At 36.4% G+C, this 19,509-nt stretch overlaps 1 protein-coding gene across 3 annotated transcripts; it reads left to right on the forward strand.

Moving 5' to 3' along the window:
* The first annotated feature begins 229 nt into the window (after nucleotides 1-229).
* Nucleotides 230-18,233, forward strand: LOC121859475 (histone deacetylase complex subunit SAP30 homolog). Of its 3 annotated transcripts, XM_042356307.1 has the most exons (6): nucleotides 230-717; nucleotides 6,090-6,212; nucleotides 7,544-7,723; nucleotides 8,495-8,632; nucleotides 12,410-12,487; nucleotides 13,324-18,233. In XM_042356307.1, the coding sequence occupies exons 2-6, from the start codon at nucleotides 6,174-6,176 to the stop codon at nucleotides 13,447-13,449; spliced, it is 561 nt and encodes a 186-aa protein (XP_042212241.1). In that variant the 5' UTR covers nucleotides 230-717; nucleotides 6,090-6,173; the 3' UTR covers nucleotides 13,450-18,233. The 3 variants fall into 3 exon arrangements, with proteins under 3 accessions (XP_042212241.1, XP_042212240.1, XP_042212242.1); XM_042356306.1 differs by lacking the exons at nucleotides 12,410-12,487; nucleotides 13,324-18,233 and adding an exon at nucleotides 9,988-10,742; XM_042356308.1 differs by lacking the exons at nucleotides 6,090-6,212; nucleotides 12,410-12,487; nucleotides 13,324-18,233 and adding an exon at nucleotides 9,988-10,742.
* Nucleotides 18,234-19,509: the final 1,276 nt, after the last annotated feature.

Here is a 19,509-nt window from a genome sequence, read left to right on the forward strand (position 1 = left end):
CACGCTTCCTCTATACCGTCTAGGATATACTGTGACACCAAAGACTTAAGAAAATTAAATTAATGGTAATATCTTCAAGTTATTAGTAAATATGAAATATATAAAAAATAAATATCTCAATGAAATTATTATTTAGTATTTATATTGAGTATATATTTAATTTCTGTTGATATATATTACAAAGCCACCTGATTTATTGTTATTGGAACTTGGTGTAAACAGATGTGAAAGGGAAAGCGGAGGAGGCAGGTTGTGTCAGACTTGTTCCCTGGTGCTGAGTGTCCTGCTGTGTCCTGTGTCCTGCTGTGTCCTGTCGGTGAATATTGGACCGGTTTTATGAATCATGAAGAAGAACTAGATGGTGAACGATGATTGTTTGAACTATATATTAAATGAGGTGAAAAATAACATTAAATTAAGACAAACACTTTGAATGTCTCTGATCATTTTTATAATAATTCATTTTTCAAACTGCTGTACAGGTTATGGCATTAGAAATAAACAGCTATAAACTGCACTGTAATCGTTTGAAATATATACTAAATAAGGTGAAAAGTATTATATATTGAGACCAACAAAATTTTTGAAAATCGCTACATAGGATCATTTAATACAATAAGTGTTAAATAGAGGTATAACACTGTATGTACCGTGTTTAAAAGTGTGGTTATTACACCCAGAGTACACACATCATCGTCCTCAACCATTTGTTTCAAGGTGAGAGGAAATACTTGGTTATGTCTTATAGTTTTGTTTGGTCGAGCCTGACACACCCAACGTCTTAACTCAGAGCATTATTTATAACACCTCTCTATTAGGGGTTGATTATCTTACTTTAAAGAGTTATGATGTGACACCCCTGAGTGAACCAAAATCCTGTAGTGTATATTGTAAGTTATGTTTCATTGGTGAGGTTGTAGGGTGGTAGTTGTGGACTGGAGAGATAAATAGACCTTTATTCAGTAAAATCACCATACAGGTTTACAGTTGGTTCACCATCTATATAGATAATGCAGGAAGCCTATACAGCTCATCATGTACCTGTATGTATATAATGTAGGTATACAGGTCAGCATGTATACTGTATAGACAATGCAGGTATACAGTTCAACATGTATATACAATGCAGGTATAGTTCAACTTGTATATACAATGCAGGTATACAGTTGAACATGTATATACAATGCAGGTATACAGTTCAACATGTATATACAATGCAGGTATACAGTTCAACATGTATATACAATACAGGTATACAGTTCAACATGTATATACAATGCAGGTATACAGTTGAACATGTATATACAATGCAGGTATACAGTTGAACATGTATATACAATGCAGGTATACAGTTCAACATGTATATACAATGCAGGTATACAGTTCAACATGTATATACAATGCAGGTATACAGTTCAACATGTATATACAATGCAGGTATACAGTTGAACATGTATATACAATGCAGGTATACAGTTCAACATGTATATACAATGCAGGTATACAGTTGAACATGTATATACAATGCAGGTATACAGTTCAACATGTATATACAATGCAGGTATACAGTTCAACATGTATATACAATGCAGGTATACAGTTCAACATGTATATACAATGCAGGTATACAGTTGAACATGTATATACAATACAGGTATACAGTTCAACATGTATATACAATGCAGGTATACAGTTCAACATGTATATACAATGCAGGTATACAGTTCAACATGTATATACAATACAGGTATACAGTTCAACATGTATATACAATGCAGGTATACAGTTCAACATGTATATACAATGCAGGTATACAGTTGAACATGTATATACAATACAGGTATACAGTTGAACATGTATATTCAATGCAGGTATACAGTTCAACATGTATATACAATGCAGGTATACAGTTCAACATGTATATACAATGCAGGTATACAGTTCAACATGTATATACAATGCAGGTATACTGGTATACAGTTCAACATGTACTGTATATAGATAAAGCAGGTATACAGTTCAACATGTATATAGGTAATGCAGGTATACAGCCCATTAGGTGTATTCAATGCAAGTATACAGTTCAACATGTATATGGACAATGCAGGTATACACTGTCTTATTATGAAAAGAAGTTGGGTAAATATTCTACCTGTACAAAACGAATAATAACCTTACAAAATAAAGACGGTTGACATCCTAGGTATAGATTCCAATTCTTTGGCAGGGTGAGGAAATACCAGTCAAATTTCTGCATCAATTTGGTGCCAATACTGTATTAGGTTGTGTAGTCTTTTGTGTTTGACAGGCTTTGTGTAAAGTATCGTACCACTTGTTACTGCCATATTGTATTAATGATATAGCTAGGCTGGATATTGAATAACAAACATTTTAAAATTTTGAGCTATTTTTGTTGGTAATAAAAAAAATGATCACCACCTGGGTGTTTATATTAGGTTATCATGAAGGTGGTTAATCTTTGGGTGACATAAGCTGGGGGCTAATTTTGAAGTGATCCCCCCCCAAAAAAAAATATATATATACAGTATTTGTGAACTTAACAATACATACAGTAGAATAAGGGTACATACGAGGAACACAATGGTAAAGTGTTGTTTGCAAATGGTGGCCTGTGAGGCTAGCATTAAATCATTTATGAAAGATGACTGGAGGTGAATGACCTTTGCTTATATTTATGCTGTAATTCATTTAATCCCTTTCTTTTCATCTTTCTTAAATGTTTTAACTCCTTGTGTATGGGGTTCATTCTGAGCTGAATACAATCATGTGACATTAAACAAATAAAATATTAAAAACGGCATCTGCATATTGAAAGGTTGATGATGAAGTCTCACTTGTAAACACTGTGTAGTGCACTGTGCCGGTACTGTATGAGAAATAAAGATTAATGGATCAATTGAAGATTATTCATTTTTAGATTAACCAACCTAACACTATAGGGGGAGTAGGTTAGGGTGCCATTGGGTGGTTATTCTTTAGGTGAAATATGCTGGGGAGAGGAGAAAACTTCAATAATCTTTATTTTCATACAGTACTTTGTACAGTACAAAATTACAGTACAGTATAGTGAACCATCCATAAGTTTGTTCAAGTGTCCATAACTATTACCCTAAACCTTTTATACAGTAAATAAGTTCAGCAAGATAAGATATACTGTACAGTATATCTTGTCGACAGAGAGGTTAAGTCAGGGAGAGTCCCTGCCATAGTCTTTTACCCAAGATGCATGATTTATTATGAAACACCTGTAAATACTGTATGGCACCTGTACCTGGTTCAGCACTGTCTCATCCTTTCTTGTTTATTTTACATGATATACTTCAGTACTTTCTACTGATGTGTTACCTGTAAGGCATAAGAATAAGATTCATATTTGGCTGCGAATAAAAAGAAAAATCAGTGTACGTTATATGTACTGTACTTAAAAAAATTAATAATATTTCAATTTACCTTCATTGATCTGTTTATTTTAATGCATGGACCACTTATGAAGCAGAACTACAGTACCTGTACTGTACTGTACGGGTACAATATACTACAGTGTATACAAGAACCAAACAAAACTGCTTGAGGATGGTTAGACCAGGTAAACTAGATTTCAAAGCTAAATTGAAGTTCTCCATTCAAAGTGTTCCAATTGTATCAACACTATTAAGACATAAAAGGTTCAAGGTAAGTCATGCGTGACAGCAGGCAGCACAAACATAACTTCTGACCATAAGGTGCTTAGTGGTTCATGTCAAACACGGTCTTGTATTATATTTACTAGGTGTGGTGGCCTCCCTGTTTGGATCACTTTATGTGGAAAACTTCAACTTTAGATTCTTATTTTTGCACTTTTTTCTTTCTCACTTAGCTACATGGTTGTGCCCTACAAGAGGCACCACCTGTGTAATTGTGGTTGCAATTACCTGTGCCTGTACATACTGTAGGTATGCCATCAGTCTATCGGAACTCGATACCCATTGGTCGGATCTCCTGCTTATTTCACCTTATGATTAAATACTACCGTAATCCTAACTTAGCTAACTCTAACCTAACCCCTCCATTTAGCTTTTGGTTATGATCATCAGATGAAATAAGTAGGTTTCCTAATCTTCATGAGAAACCATTTGTATCTTAATCTAATCTAACTTCCACTTATTTCCCGTGAATAAGTGAAAGTGGGACTCCTAAAGCCAGATGATCCATTAAAAGGCAGTGCATAATTATATACAGTACGTACTGTATATACCTGTACTGTACGTACTGAACACTGAGCCTTCAGTACACAAGGATGCAGTGTGACCAGCACTGCACTGTCACCTTCACTTCTCATACTGTAAAGTTATGTACTGGTAGCCATTCACAGCTGGGTGGAGGGACAGACACAAACTAGTGATATTTAGGACAGGAGGTAAGTACTGCATCTACTCACCCTCTCTCCACCTTGTAATGTCTTCCATCTTTTTTTTCCAGCTAGTATCGCCATCAAGAGATAGTTCTTGCTCTCTTTAACGATGTAGGTGTTCCTCTCAAGGATATTTATGTGTTTTTATTAATTACGTTACTCTTCAGGTATTTCAGGAGTTTCACAACCTTTTACAGCAATTTGAAATTCTTAGTCATTAGTATCGGTATTTAATTTCCTTAGACCTTACCATACAGTTGTGTATTGAAAGGTCTGTTTATTTTTATTTATTTTTTAGCTATGTTTTGTGGTTTGTCATTGTTAATTATATGGTATTTAAACATCGTATATTTAGTTGTTAACATCAGTTCATGCCTTTCTTCTAAGGGTTCCAGCAATGGGCATACTTGAAGGAAATTTTCATGTAATTTCCTACTAAAGACAGTTATCTTATGGATATCCAGAGGCGAGTGTGTGTGTGAGTTGAGAGTGTGTCAACATGTTAAGTTAATGTTTGAGAAGACAGTACAGTATTGCTGATGGGAGATGTTAGCTTATGTGAAGCACCATGAACACCAAATCTGAGGCTCCATGGGAGAAGGGGAGCACAGTGCAGTACAGTACAGTGCAGTGCAGTACTATAGGTAGCTAATGGAACATCTATAGCTGCAGTTGTAAGAATGAAGAGGTCTTGTAAAGAGTAGGAACCTCTCCTTATTTCACCCACTGATGGTTTCTTCTTTGGATATGTTCTTTTGCAATGATGGTTTTGCTGTAGTCAAGAATCACACTTAGTACTACTGATCTGTATTCTGTACTTGTTTCAACAGTAATTTGAAAGCTTGTATCTACTGTATTTGCTATTGCTGATTTTTTATTGAACTACAGAACTAGCTACAACCTTCAGTCTTTACAGACATCATATATCATAAATCATAAATAAAAATTAGCTATAGTATTCAAGCATAGATATCACAGATCTTAAAATTGCTTGACATTTGCAATCACTCGCTGCCTTTCAACTGCTATACAGTACAGGTATTAATATGGGCTGCCTTAAGCTCCCTGTAGTAGTGAAGCCTTACTCTAACTGTAGTACATCTGTACAGTAATGTATAGTACAGTAGTACTGTACTACTTGGTTTATCCTGCTGTTTCATATTGTCTTCCTGGCTGTAGCTCCTTCCATCCATTCTATTCTTGCACATGAGTTTTAATTTTACCGTGTGGGATTTTAACCCTTAAACGGTGACCTTTACTGGTGGAAAATAGCTGTAGGGATGGCAGCCATAATCAGTGGATGTTTCTTGTTCCTTGTGCTGTTTTGTGCAAATGGGGGAGAAAAGAATCATTAGCTACCAGTTAAGGGTTAAGCTTCTGTTCTAAACATATTCACTATCACTACCTGCTGTAAAACAACATGGCAGTTTTTTAATACTTAAAAGCACTTGAATTGTGGTCAAATGCAGCAAGTTAAAATATTTTAGAAAATTCCACTTCAGGTGCTGTGGCTAAGCTCTAGGAGGGTGATCCCAAGGTTTACCACTGTCTCTCACTGTTATTATCCTTTGTTATTTCATTTATATACTTTTATATTTGTGTTCCATATGTGGATATAACTCTCTGATGTCATTATTAATATTATTATTATTGTGTTCGATAACTGCGTGGACAAAAGGACTCTTATCTCAGGCTGAGAAAGTGATATATGATCAGGCTGGACACATAAGCACTGCCAGACATACCATTATCCCCGCCTAATATGAGTGCGGTTAATCAAGATCTCCACTTTAAGGGACCGGTAAGTTAGAAAACCAGTTCACCTTAATGTATGTAGCACAGTAAGTGGGACATGTTACCTAATACTTGGGATGGCTGAGATGGAGCTCCTTGTTTTGAGATGTGTTTAAGGATGGAGACTTCTCAAGTGGCCAAGTGACTGCAGGAAGTTCACTTAGCAATGCAATGCTGGCAGCTCCATTAACTGAACCATTTGTGGACTATAATTCAGTGTCTTGTGTTGATCTCACCTGCCCTGCTCCACCATAGTGTTGGTTGTCACTGTTGATGTTGGTTGTATGTGTAATCCAACACATAACCCAGTGTTAGCTATATATGTGTTTGTTGTTCTGCCTTAGCTTCACATCACTCCCCATCACACAACCCAATTTCACCAACAGTCTTGTTGTGTTCACTCGACTTTGCATACTGTGTCAAAAGCTAAGGGGTCAGGTTATTACCTCTACGTATCTTTGTCAGATGGACACCTTGGTAGCTATATAGTAAATGAGGAGACAATGGCAGAACACATCTGGTAAGACAGCAAGAAAGGTTGAATGAATGCGACTCTGTGTTGCTACTGTTAAAGGCCACCCTGCATGACTGTGGGAAAGGACTTGCTAGAGCAAAAAAAAAGTACTTGTGGTAAATTTATTAATTAGTGTTAATACATAGAAAAGAACACAAAAAATTTTGCTGGGCTTTACACCAAGAAAATTACACTTGTATTTCACTCTTGTTGGTGTTAGTAGAGTGGCCTGAAGGTGAGGGGGCTCCTGCAAATCATGACAGCCAGTTAAGGGTTTATTACTGAGTCAAAGGTTCATATAATGTACAGTATATATCACTAGAAAAGGTCAATTCATCCTTCAAAGTATCACTTCATGTCATATTGTACTTAATATTTTAAGTTAACAAGTTAGGGGCCTAGAAATTCCTAGCTAACCCCTTCCCTCCCAAACACAAACACAAAAATGATGAATTAGAATAAATTAACTTGTCATATCACTGTGTATAAATTTGCATGCTTTTTTATGAATGAACTTAACATAAATTAGAAAACATGTTAATCATGTAGTAAATTAGTGAACTTGAAGTCATAGGAGTCTCTTGACGTCAAAGAGTTTTATGTATACAGTACAGTACTCCATCTGGGAGTATACAGTATTTAGCATTACCCAATGAGGCTGCTCTTTGTGGGGTGTTCATTCACTACCAGGAGACATTCTGTAACTATAGGAAGTATCTATAACCACAGTGATACTTTGTTTAAACATTGTTGAAGTTATACAATTTACATTTGTAAGGTTCATGGCCTCGAATATATCTTATGAACATCATTGTCTGGTTTAGATTACGGTCAAAATGAATGGGTTGAGCACGGAGGAAGACTCTGGATCACAACATGACCAAGTGTGTTGCTTGGTGGACGCCGGGGAGCGATGCACACAGTCAGCGGGGAATGCTGCATACAACAAGCGGATACAAAAAACAGTAGCACAGAGAAAACTGAGACTCCACATGGATTCAACGGTTAGTTGATGCTGATATTGTGTGACAATTAGGTTTGTTCTACTGGTGAATCTTGTTCTGAAGATTGTCTGAAATCTCTCCAAAAGTGTGACCCAACCAAACATGGCAGGTTTCCTCCGGGCACTCCAGTTTCCTCCAACTGCTCAAACAGCTAGTACAGTAAGCTGATGAATTAAGAAAAGAAAAAATGAAGTAGTGTTGTCTGGTGCCACAGTTGGTCATCTCCTTGAATGCTTAACACCAGACTCATCAGTTTTATGGAGGATTATATAGTTCATTTGGTAATCTCCTTGAATGCCCAACCACAGGACATGAATTGGAACCTCTGGCTGAGCAGGGTATGAGGCACTCTTTGTGGTAGACACGGAGACATTCAGTGGTGCGTGAGAGTCCTAAGCTAAGGTAAGTTGTCTCCGAGGGGCTGCCTCCTGTCGAGACTGTGGACCTTTGGGGTAGGGATGTTAGATATGATATAAAGAATGTACAGTACACGTCTTGTTTTTATGTATTTTCACGACAAGGTTACGAAGTTTCATTAATATTTGAAGATTACACTCATTTGTTAACCCTTAAATGGCACCCATCATCAGTGAAAGTAAGCTTTAGGGATGGTGGCCATCATCAATGGACGTGTTTTTTCCTTGCGTTCCGTTTTTTTTTGTGCACGTGGGGGAGGGGTAGGGAATCCTCGGCCAGCGGTTGAGGGTTAAACATTCACCTGCCACTCATGTCATTGGTTGAATCCATATAAAAACGTGAAAATTTTTGCAGTCGAGCCACAACTATATCTGTGAACACCATAAAAGCGTCATCCAGAGCGTCCGAGTCAAGCGTAAAAGACGAGAGTCGGAAGAAGATTCTGGTGAATTTGACGGGGACCATCCTGAGGTGGAGCTATACAACTTGCAAGTGAGTGGTGGTGGTGGTTCATCTTGTGTCTCACCTTTGTGGATTGTTTTCATGCCTTCTACACACTTTACTATTACCTTAACATTCTGCCTTTCTTCTATTTATTATTACAGTACAGTACAATTATTATTCTTTTTCCTTCTTCTCATTGTACATCTTATTCTTCATTTTCCTTCTTCTCATTCTTCATCGTCTTATTCTTTTTCCTTCATCTTCGTTTTCTTCTTTTTGTCACTAAACATAGCAGTGAGGTTTCATGTAATCGTCAAAGCTAAAAGGATAAAAGTTGTGTAATAGCATATCCTAATATCTTTTTAAACCTCTCCTGACTTAACACTTAAGTGCCATTCATGTTGTCAAGGTCACATGTTTCTCCTCTTTTATCCTGGAGTGAGGTTATGCACAAGGGGGTTATATTTTCATGGGTGTTGGAGTAGTATACAGCATCTAGCCTCTCAACAGTTCTCCCTTCAGCCTGTAGATATGACTCACTCACCACATCCTGTTGAACTTATGAATGATATACAGAACCCGATGTGTGTTTTCATGTTCAATGGTTTCGTGCTGTTGACCATGTGATATTTAATCCTCTTTAAAGCTGTTGTATTTGTTTGATTTTATTTGAAGAACTCACACATGGGGGGTCAAGGACCAATTTATACTTACTCACTTGTGAAGGGGGTTAAATGTGTACAGTATATAGTCTTGGCTTTTCTCATGGAACTAGACAGCTGGTACAGTACATTTGTTGGACGCATTCTTTCGTTGTTTTATTGGAATGGAGGAATATGTTATTTGGCCTTTTTTTTCATGAGATTACATTTGGTGTGTTTGAATGTGTTATGAAGTATTGTTGCTTTGTATTTTATTCTGGTCTTGATGGATCGTTGTTTTTTAAGCAACCTCTTAACGACTCTTATACTATTTATATTCAGATTTGGTATTCGGCCACTTTTTCGTGTTAAAGAACTGCATTCTTGATAATTTTTGTACCTGAGTAAAATTTTCCAGTTTAGGTTTATATATATATATATATATATATATATTGTGATGTGGATGATGTCTTTAAAACACTTCAACCAGTGTACTAATGAGTCATGTCTACATAAATACTCAAGGGGGTATCTGGTGTGTTGTGTATGGAGTGGAGATGATGTAGACAATGAGGATAAAAGCCTAGATATTTGATAAATTGAGGTGTCTTGAGATATTTAGATGAGACTTCTTTTTTCTATAATTGTGGACCACAACGGACCATCAAAGAAGTCACAATGTTTGTACAGCTTTTTCTTGTTATTTATTATAAAGAATCTTACAACATGTATTCTCAAATTAGATATTCCCTTACCACACAGGCAGGTTTAAGACTCAAATACTGTAGGGTAGTGGAGTATGGCGGTCAAGCGGATACAGCACTCGCCTCCTGTTTCGGGGGTCGACGGTTCGATTCCCAGGTGCTCCCAGTTCGCCCAGCTGTAAATGGGTACCTAAGTTTACAACTTGGGGAAGTGAAGGCAGTCGAGTGCAGTCCCAGCCATGCTGCCACCTTGTGTACCAAAGGCTTAGTATACAGTGTGCTGTATCCGTAATCTCCATAATGGGCAGTCATGCCTATGGGACCCACTTTCACTGTAGGGTAGTGACAATTTTTAGGTGATTTGTTTCATGAGTAGTTTCTGGCACAAGTTTTACCCATCCTGTGTTGCGGTAAGTAAGTTTTCTCTGGAATGTAACCATGAGAGAAGCTGGAAGTTCAATGATAACATTCTTGTATGATAAGCCTTTTGGAACAAGATCTTACCTTTTGCCTTCTGCCTCAGCTGGCTTGGATCTCATTGGTAAAGTCTTTCTCCCTGTTTTAACTATAATGAAAGTAATGATTCCAGAATAGATGCAGATGGTACAGGGTGATTCACTCGCTGGTAGCCCCGAATTTTCACTGATATAGCCATTATTTCTGAGACAATGAACATGAGAGAAAGAAACATTTGAGAATATAGTACAGCTATCAAAAACTTTACTGAAGATACACAAAACATGAATACAGTACAGTATATCATAAATAATGGATATACAGTAGAAGTCCAAAAATCCGGACTGCTTGGGGATTGGGTCGGTCTGGATTTTCGGATTTTCCGGATTCTCAGGCAGTACTTTTGAAATTCAAATTTAAGGAGGAATAAAGAAGAGATGAACAGGTACATTTTGATAGTTTAGCCATTAGCATATATAGCATGCTTCATTTATCAAAATGAGCAGTTTTAAAGAAAAAGCTGTGAATTCTAGAATTTTATTCTGTGCCTTTTTTATATCATAAATTGTAGATTTTCCAATGTCGTATGTTTCCATTAGAACAGTATTGCTCACACCACGTTCTAGTTTCTTAATTATTTCAAGTTTGTCACTCAATTTCAACGTGTTCTTCTTTCTCGTCACACAACGACGTTTATCTACTTTAGGAGCCATTATTATGGGCTTGTACAGTACTGTGTAAATGGAAAGAGTAGGACTCAAAATTACATACGTTGTCACAGTTTGATTGCTCATTTTAAAGTGGCGACCACGTGGTCGCCTGTTGTCGCTGTGCAGCTGTGGCGCTCACGCATGCACACATACACACACAAGCCCGCTAAAAAAAAAAGTGAGTTTTCGAAAAGTGCGGATTCTCGGGTGGTCCGGATTTCTGGCATCCAGATTTTTTGACTTTTACTGTATTAGCAATACAGTACAGTGGGGTATGCTATAACGAACGTAATTGGTTCCAGAATCTCGTTCGTTATAGGATTAATCCGTTCCAGGCCCCCAAATACAACCGCTTAACACTGAAAAAATTCTGTGGAAAATGTAAAAAATACGGTACTTTATCTTACCTTAGTGTTATTCAGCATGCAGGTACCCCTAAACACTGGCACATCACTATCACTTCCACTGGGAGTCTTGGCTTTAAGGTCCTCAAACAATTGTTTAGCCTTCTCACAAATTATAGCTTCACTAATGTTACCACCTGCCATTTCTTTCTCCTTTATCCACACTAAGAGTAAATTTTCCATCTCTTCAATCACATTACACCTTGCTTTGCTAAGTCTAAAGATTCCCTTAGCCACTTGCACAGTTTTTAACTCCTCTTTATTCTTCAAAATCGTACATATAGTCGATTTAGCCATCCCATATTCATCACTAAGTTTCGCAATGCTTCTTCCATTCTCACGTTTCTTTATAATTTCTTTCTTAGTTTCAAGGGTTATTAGCTTTCTCACTCGCTTTGGACGACTCATTGTTACAATTGTATACTTGTATAACAAAATAGTTATACAAATAACGCGAATTTCCACATCAAAAGACGAAATTTCAACAATAACAGTGGTGCACTGGCTACACAATGAGACAAAGATGGCGCCTGACGCTCTTGTTGTGGGTCGCGGTACAACAATATTCATGCGCCAGGCGAAATAGTCCGGTATTCATCCGCGTTCGTTATAGCATTCTCAATTTTATAGGTAAAACCGTTCGTTATAGGAATATTCGTAGTTGGATCCGTTCGTTATAGCATACCCCACTGTACTTTGAATTGACCAGCAAGTGAATCACCCTGTAGAAAAGTAAAATAAGAAAGCATCAAATGTTCAAGATATAGTTAAATGCAAGATGAAACAGGAGGGTAAAAATCAGTGGTGGTTCTTGTCTGTGTTTGTTTGATGGTTAGTTTGTTATCTTGTTCCTGTTTTATTATGAGTAATAAGTGGTTCCTTCCGCTAATTTCCTATGATTTGTCGGCAGGTGAACACATTGAGAAGATACAAGAGACATTACAAGATACCAACCCGCCCAGGTCTGAATAAAACACAGTTGGTTGATGTAAGTTTACAAAACCTAACGTAACCATTAACTATTATACCTTGATGTTCAGCTTCATGAGGTAATGGAGTGCAATTACCGAATACAGTGTCTACATATTATCTGATCCAGTTTAAAAGTTAATAACCTCAGAAATATAAATGGAACAGTACAGTACACAAGTGGAACTTTTACTAAAACAAGAAAAAAACACATTTGAGTTTGTCAGTTATAATAAAAGCCAACATATTCTCTCTCTCTCTCCTTTTTTTTTTAATGGGTCTGGTGGTTTATGGACAACCTGTATATTCAGATGTTAATGTGAAACTATATATGTTGGCAAGATGGTGTCCAATGGTTTGTACGAGTATGTACTTTATGCTTCGCTGACGACCATCTGTCCAGGAGAGGCAGCAGATGGATGGGTTAGCCCAGAAAGACAATTAGCAGTAGTCACTCATGTAGAATATCCAGTTTGTCATCTGATTTTGCCCCTCTTGCCCATCCATACGTAACTAGTTTACTGAAATAGTGCGGGAGGTAATGTATTAGAAAAATTTCTTGTTAGGCAGTAATAATGAAAATTACTTTGAAGTTAGTTAAGTATAGTTTAGATAAATAAAGGAGTAAGATTGATAACTTTGTTGACTTATTATTTTCATTAAGGGAATGTGTTGGTAAATCACAGAAGCAATTTGATTATCAGTTTCATGGGATCATTCATCCTTGAATGATAATTTTTTGGGAGTAAGGTACTGAACTGTCTCTTGCTTTTCTTTCATGAACATTTACCCATAGTCAGTCTTACCCTACATGTGGAGTATTAGTCCAACTAAAGCAACTATTTCTTCTTTCAGATTCTTATGAAACATTTTAAGACTGTACCAGTAGCTGAGAAAGAGTGTCTCACATACTTCATCTACATGATCAAAGCCAACCGATCCAAATTCGACCAGAGGAATGGATCTAGTATTGACATGTGACCTTTGGTGTCTAAACGAGTGCTCTAAGTAGTAAGATGGACTGGAGATTTATTGGATCAATCTAGTCCTTTTGAGAATTTTTACTGCTTATTGTGACCTGTTACCACAGAGGAAGGAATGAGCAATTAAAAAGTCTTCACCATGGATATATGGCTTTAAGAATCGGCGCAGAAACTGCTATTGTTTTACACTTTGATTTGGCTTTCTAATTCTCATGACAAATACCTATTTTTGTAAATAGAGCTTTAGTGAGCCATTGTTGGATGTGTAAAAATAATTGTGTGTCTTGTTCAGTTGTGACTGGAGAAGAAATCTGGTCATGGGTTCAGTTATTGGTTACTGATGGCTGAATCCAGAAAATGGTACAATATTCAATATTGTAAATTACCCATAATCTTTAATTGTAATTTTATCATTAGAATCAAAACTGCAACTACTGTAGTATTCCACACAAGTTTGGGGAAGTATCCTGGTCATCGTTTATGTTTGCTTGTGATGAATGTGTGTATAAGTGCTTGTTGCTCTTCAGTGCCCCAGATTGAACAGCTGTGTTATGGTCAGTGTTCACTTGAATCGTCACCAATTTTGGATGGCCGGTGAAATGTGTTCCTAATTATATTTGCCAATTTATTCAAACCTTTTTAACATTGGAATTTGACATTTGTCTCCGTGTTTGTGACTGAACTTTTTATTTTTTTAAGTGCTCAAATTTCTGGTGCAGTGTTGCTTCATATAGATTTGTATGATACAGAAACAAGGTTTATAATTATGAAATTATATGCCTCATAGGCTTGTTTGTGTAGATACTTGGAGAGTAAAACTTCTTTAGTTTGATGTTCTCTATTTTAAATTCCAGACGTAACACTTTTTTAAGTTTTGAATTATATAGCAGTAATGACTGAACACGATGAAAAGTTTTCATATTTTCATTATGCTCTTGATGCAAAAAACAGCTCTACTGTATATATTGTTGTTATAAATAACATTTGAATGCTATTTTATTTAAACTGTTATAATATTGGTAATTTTATGAATAACTCGACACTTCGGTTACTTCAACTTCCCCTTGACTTGAAGCTTGTTGAATTAAAGAGGTTTTGCTGTGTTGTTAGTTTAATGTAGCTAGAGTTTAATGTCAAGCCAAAACGAGACCCCAAGGATATCCTCTCCTAGCTTTTATACTTTCCCAGTACAGTATTGTAAAGATCTTGTGAAGATTGGCCAATATTCATCTTACAGGAACTCAACCTGAACTTATATATAGCTTATTTTAGATAGGCAGTTGTACTAAGTGTGACAGTAGTAGTGTTGGTAAACAGATAAGTGATGTGCTGAATGTTCCTCACACACACACACACTCTCACCTCACAGGTACACACATGTATAATAAGAACATTATAATAACTATGGATATTTGTCATCCAACTCACAACACATCCCCTTCCCCACCTTAACATAGGTTGGCTTGAACTGGTGTTGATCTGATTCATATCATTCAGTAGAATGACAAGTCTACTAAAGGGTTGTTCACCATAGGCAAGTGTGGCTGATACAGTAGTGTACTGACAGCACAAATGTAAGTGTGCAAAGAGGAAATTTAGTCCTCCACTCTTACTGGGAATCAACCCATGACCATTCACTGTTCCAATGTGACTTAAACAATCCTTTCATTTGTGTTTAAGTGCAGTTGTTCTACTCACTTTAGTACTACTACAACAACTCATCCATAAACTTTGGATATGCCAAACTAAAAACCTTCCTCTTTCTCCTCCTCTTCATCTTTTATTCTTCACACCTTGCAACATAATTGTCTGCTGACTTTAAACAACAAACAAACTCCCACCATCCATAAGCAATATTTTCTATCATAGAAGATGTAAAGCAAGATGAGTTTGAGTATAGGTCACAGTGGCAGCTGCCTCTTGGTCTCTGTGAGACTGTTGTCTGGTGCTTCTGTCTCTCAAAACTCTGGTAATATCTTTCTGGAATGTCTTTATTTTATTGTGAGTGGATGTATTGTTTCTTAAAGATCCTTTTTACATTCATGGCTAACACCTTTTCAGACTACTACCTCAACTTAACAGTACTACAGTTGTCAGCCTTTGACATTTGGTATTCTACAACTCGGAAAATAGATGGTTGAAGAACTAGACTTGTGTGCTATTCTCAAGTGGATTTACCATTCCAATTTTAACACCAACATCAAGCCTTTTCAATGTTGATCTTTTTTCTACAGTTTCTCACTTTACCAATACTTGACCAAGTAGTTTAGTGGCTTGATTTTCATTTTTTGAACAGCATAACAATAATGATTACTCTAGAAATGTTCTTTATGGTCTTCCTTGTTATTATATATGATTATTAAACATCTTGGGGCAGTCTTGTGAGAGTATCTAACAACAGACAGATGAGCATTGATCCTGTATCTTGATCAAATGGGTTAAGAGCAAAATATTTTATAGAGGTTTGCCAAACTGTGTTACAGTCTTAACTAATTTTCACTAGCTCTTAATGTTCAGGACAACTTTCATTATTACAAAATCCTCAGAAAGGCTGTGGGTGATGTGTTGGTGCACTTCACATACACACCTGGCTGTATGAATTACTTAAATAACACTGCTTAGTTTATTAGTATATGGCAGTGTGGTCCATTTGGCTGTTCATGAAGACCATAGATAATACTCATTGATATATATATATATATACACCTGTGAGAGCATGTACACTTCAGAGCTGTTGAGAAAATATGCTACAGTTAACACAAGAGATTCATATAAGTGCAATAAAGTCTTATTCATCCATTGATACTGTAACAGCAATATGGTTAAACCAAGTCAAACAGTACCATTCTATACTTCTGATACATCCTAGAGTCTTAGTTATCTAAAGTTAGATATGGTAATCCTTGTTTTATACTCCTGTACATGTACTTGATCTTTAATTTTAATGAAAATTGATAGGGGAATATTTAATACATGTATACGATGTTGATTATATGAAATGTGGTTTATCAGATGTGATGTTTGTGTGCTGAGAACTGGATGATGACTGGGACAGAGGGAGTGATTGAGGGATTCATAGTTGGGACAGTATTATTTTAGATCTCTCGTGTGTGTGTAAGAAAAGTTGGTATTGTCTATGGACCAAAAATCAAGGTCATCCCAACTCTTCTGTACATGTAGATTATCAGTATATGTACATTGCTAATTTTTAGTTTGTAGACACATTTATTGTTTTCTGTAAACACTTAACACTCAGGTGTGTCCCCCAACCCCTCCTTTGTTTTAGTAATTTTGGGGTCCCATAGATCTGGTCGAGAACAAACCAATTTACAGCGAGCAAAAAAGTGTAGAAACTTTTACCCATAGCATCTGTTCTAAATGTTGTAGAGAGATGAGTTTGGTACCATAATCATCTTGAATGAATTCTCTACAAATTTTCTCAATAAAACAAACCAAAACCTTTTATTTAGACACAATGTGATGATGGCAACAAAAAACATTCATACACTCCTAGCACGAAAAACCCAAGCGGCTAAAGAAAAGTTGATACACTACAGGTGAACAAAAGTCCTGGGAGTGTTACTGTTACCTGTAGAGACACTTATTGTTACTTGTGGACACTTATTGTTATGTATTGACACTTATTGTTACCTGTAGACACACTTATTGTTACCTGTAGACACACTTATTGTTACCTGTAGACACACTTATTGTTACCTGTAGACACACTTATTGTTACCTGTAGACACACTTATTGTTACCTGTAGACACATTTATTGTTACCTGTAGACACTTATTGTTACCTGTTGACACTTATGTTACCTGTAGACACACATACACACACTATTACTTGTAGATACACTTATACATGCACACAGCTTCTTGTAAACACTACATACACACAGCTTCTTGTAGACACAATATCACATGTATTGTACACACATGGGAGTGAAAATTAGTATCAGGCCAACTTAAGAATCCCTGAAATAGTCCCTTAAGAGAAAGAGAACTATTGAAATGGTTCAGTGTCTGACAATACACAGTTAAAAGATGCCACCACCCATTGTACAGTCATGGTCCTAAGTCCTGTCACCTCTCCTGCTGCTCCACAAACTCAAGAGATTCAGACTTGTAAGCCCAAAGCAGTCGACGCCGAGGCATTATTCTGTCTGCGGATGCTTCACACTCACGAGTCTGAATCTCGGGGTTTGTGAAGCAGCAGGTGACAGGACCTATGACCGTGACTCTACATTGATGTGCATTAGCCTGTAAAAAGTACGCTGAAATTTTTTATATAAACCTTTATAGTTTCAATTGGATTTCTAAGTCCCTGTACTTGTGAGTGATATTATATATGATGTTAGAGGAGCTATTTAGACATAACTTACAAAATCTGAGTGTATTTGGTATATGAAGAGCTATTAAGACATATATGACAGAATCTACAGTAAATTAAATCATTGGGAGTTATATTGTGACTATCTTATCCAACATGTCTTCTGCACTGTAATATTAGCTCAATGTTCTACAAGATAAAACTTTAATCAGTGACGAGTTATGCATAATTGTCATACCTATTAGATGATTTGTATTTCAGTAATGATGCAACAGTAACAAATCAAATAACTGCAGATGTATTGTATGTTTACCTCATGTAAGGTACAATTTGGCAACAAATATCATTTATATGTAAAAAAAATATGCTTGTGTTAGGTTAGGTATTTATTTTACATTAAATATATATATGTACCAGAGACTATGTTAATAATAGAGTTAAACATTCTGGCTTGTATTGTATTTCCTAATACGTATTTTATATCATCCATGTTGTCTTGCATCTACCTGTACAGTATAGTATTGTGCTTGTACCTCATGGGAGACTAACAAAACGTCAGCAAAAATCAAGATATTATTATAAAGAACAACTCAAAAAGTTTTATTTACAAGCTATAGAAGTTCAATGGGAATTCCTTTTGTGGCTCAGCCGATATCAAAGCGGTATTCTGTTTCCCTTCGTATATTTTGTAGTGTATCATATTTAAGTTAACTGTCTCACATATCCACTCCTTCAAATTTTATGAAGTGGAATACAAACTTCATTTATGACATAACTGCGGAGGCTAATGTGGCTATGGCAGTTTTTCATAATGTTTAAAATTGAGAAAGAAAAAGTGGCTATGCTACTTTTTTTTTTATAATGTTTCAAATTGGGGTAAGCATACCTGTTGGTGTTATTGGTGGAGCACCCTCTATAGGGAGACTCAGGCCAATAAGGATCAAGCGCGAGGTTTACAAAATGGTGCCACCTGGTAACAGTACTCTGGGAAAAGATGAAAAAGTTAAGCTGACTCAATAAAACATATACATCATCTGGCTGCATTGTGGGAAATAGACTAACATAAGGAAAGTTTGAGCGCACAGCACCTTCTATACCCAGGACAGTTCAGAGCTTTAGAAATATAGAATGCAGATGCCTAGTGCAAAGTTATATTAACTCTCCCTGTAGAAATGCTTGGATAGCCTCAATGCTTATTTTGTTCCCTTTAACTTGAGTGTATTTTCTTGTTGTCTTGTGTACATATATCTCAGAAACATTTAAAGTTTAGCACTGTACAGCACTCTAATCTGAATTATTTCCTTCCTAGCTACATGAAAATTTAATAGACTGAGTATAAAAACTGTACCAAGGCAGTGCAGGTATACAAACAATGTACCTAGACAGTGCAGGTATACAAACAATGTACCTAGACAGTACAGGTAAACAATGTACCTAGACAGTGCAGGTATACAAACAATGTACCTAGACAGTGCAGGTATACAATGTACCTAGACAGTGCAGGTATACAATGTACCTAGACAGTGCAGGTATACAAACAATGTACCTAGACAGTGCAGGTATACAAACAATGTACCTAGACAGTGCAGGTATACAAACAATGTAGTACATACAATGCAGTGCAGGTATACAAACAATGTACCTAGACAGTGCAGGTATACAAACAATGTACCTAGACAGTACAGGTATACAAACAATGTACCCCTAGACAGTGCAGGTATA

Source organism: Homarus americanus, unplaced genomic scaffold (genome assembly GCF_018991925.1).
Source record: "Homarus americanus isolate GMGI-L3 unplaced genomic scaffold, GMGI_Hamer_2.0 scaffold7626, whole genome shotgun sequence".
Taxonomy (NCBI): domain Eukaryota; kingdom Metazoa; phylum Arthropoda; class Malacostraca; order Decapoda; family Nephropidae; genus Homarus; species Homarus americanus.

Excerpts from the sequence above, each read along its gene's own strand:
- LOC121859475 (XM_042356306.1), top strand. The coding sequence starts at position 6,174 with ATGAGTGCGGTTAATCAAGATCTCCACTTTAAGGGACCG. Across the intron at positions 6,213-7,543 it reads ATCTCCACTTTAAGGGACCG|ATTACGGTCAAAATGAATGG; the intron begins GTAAGTTAGAAA and ends TGTCTGGTTTAG. Across the intron at positions 8,633-9,987 it reads TGGAGCTATACAACTTGCAA|GCAGGTTTAAGACTCAAATA; the intron begins GTGAGTGGTGGT and ends CTTACCACACAG.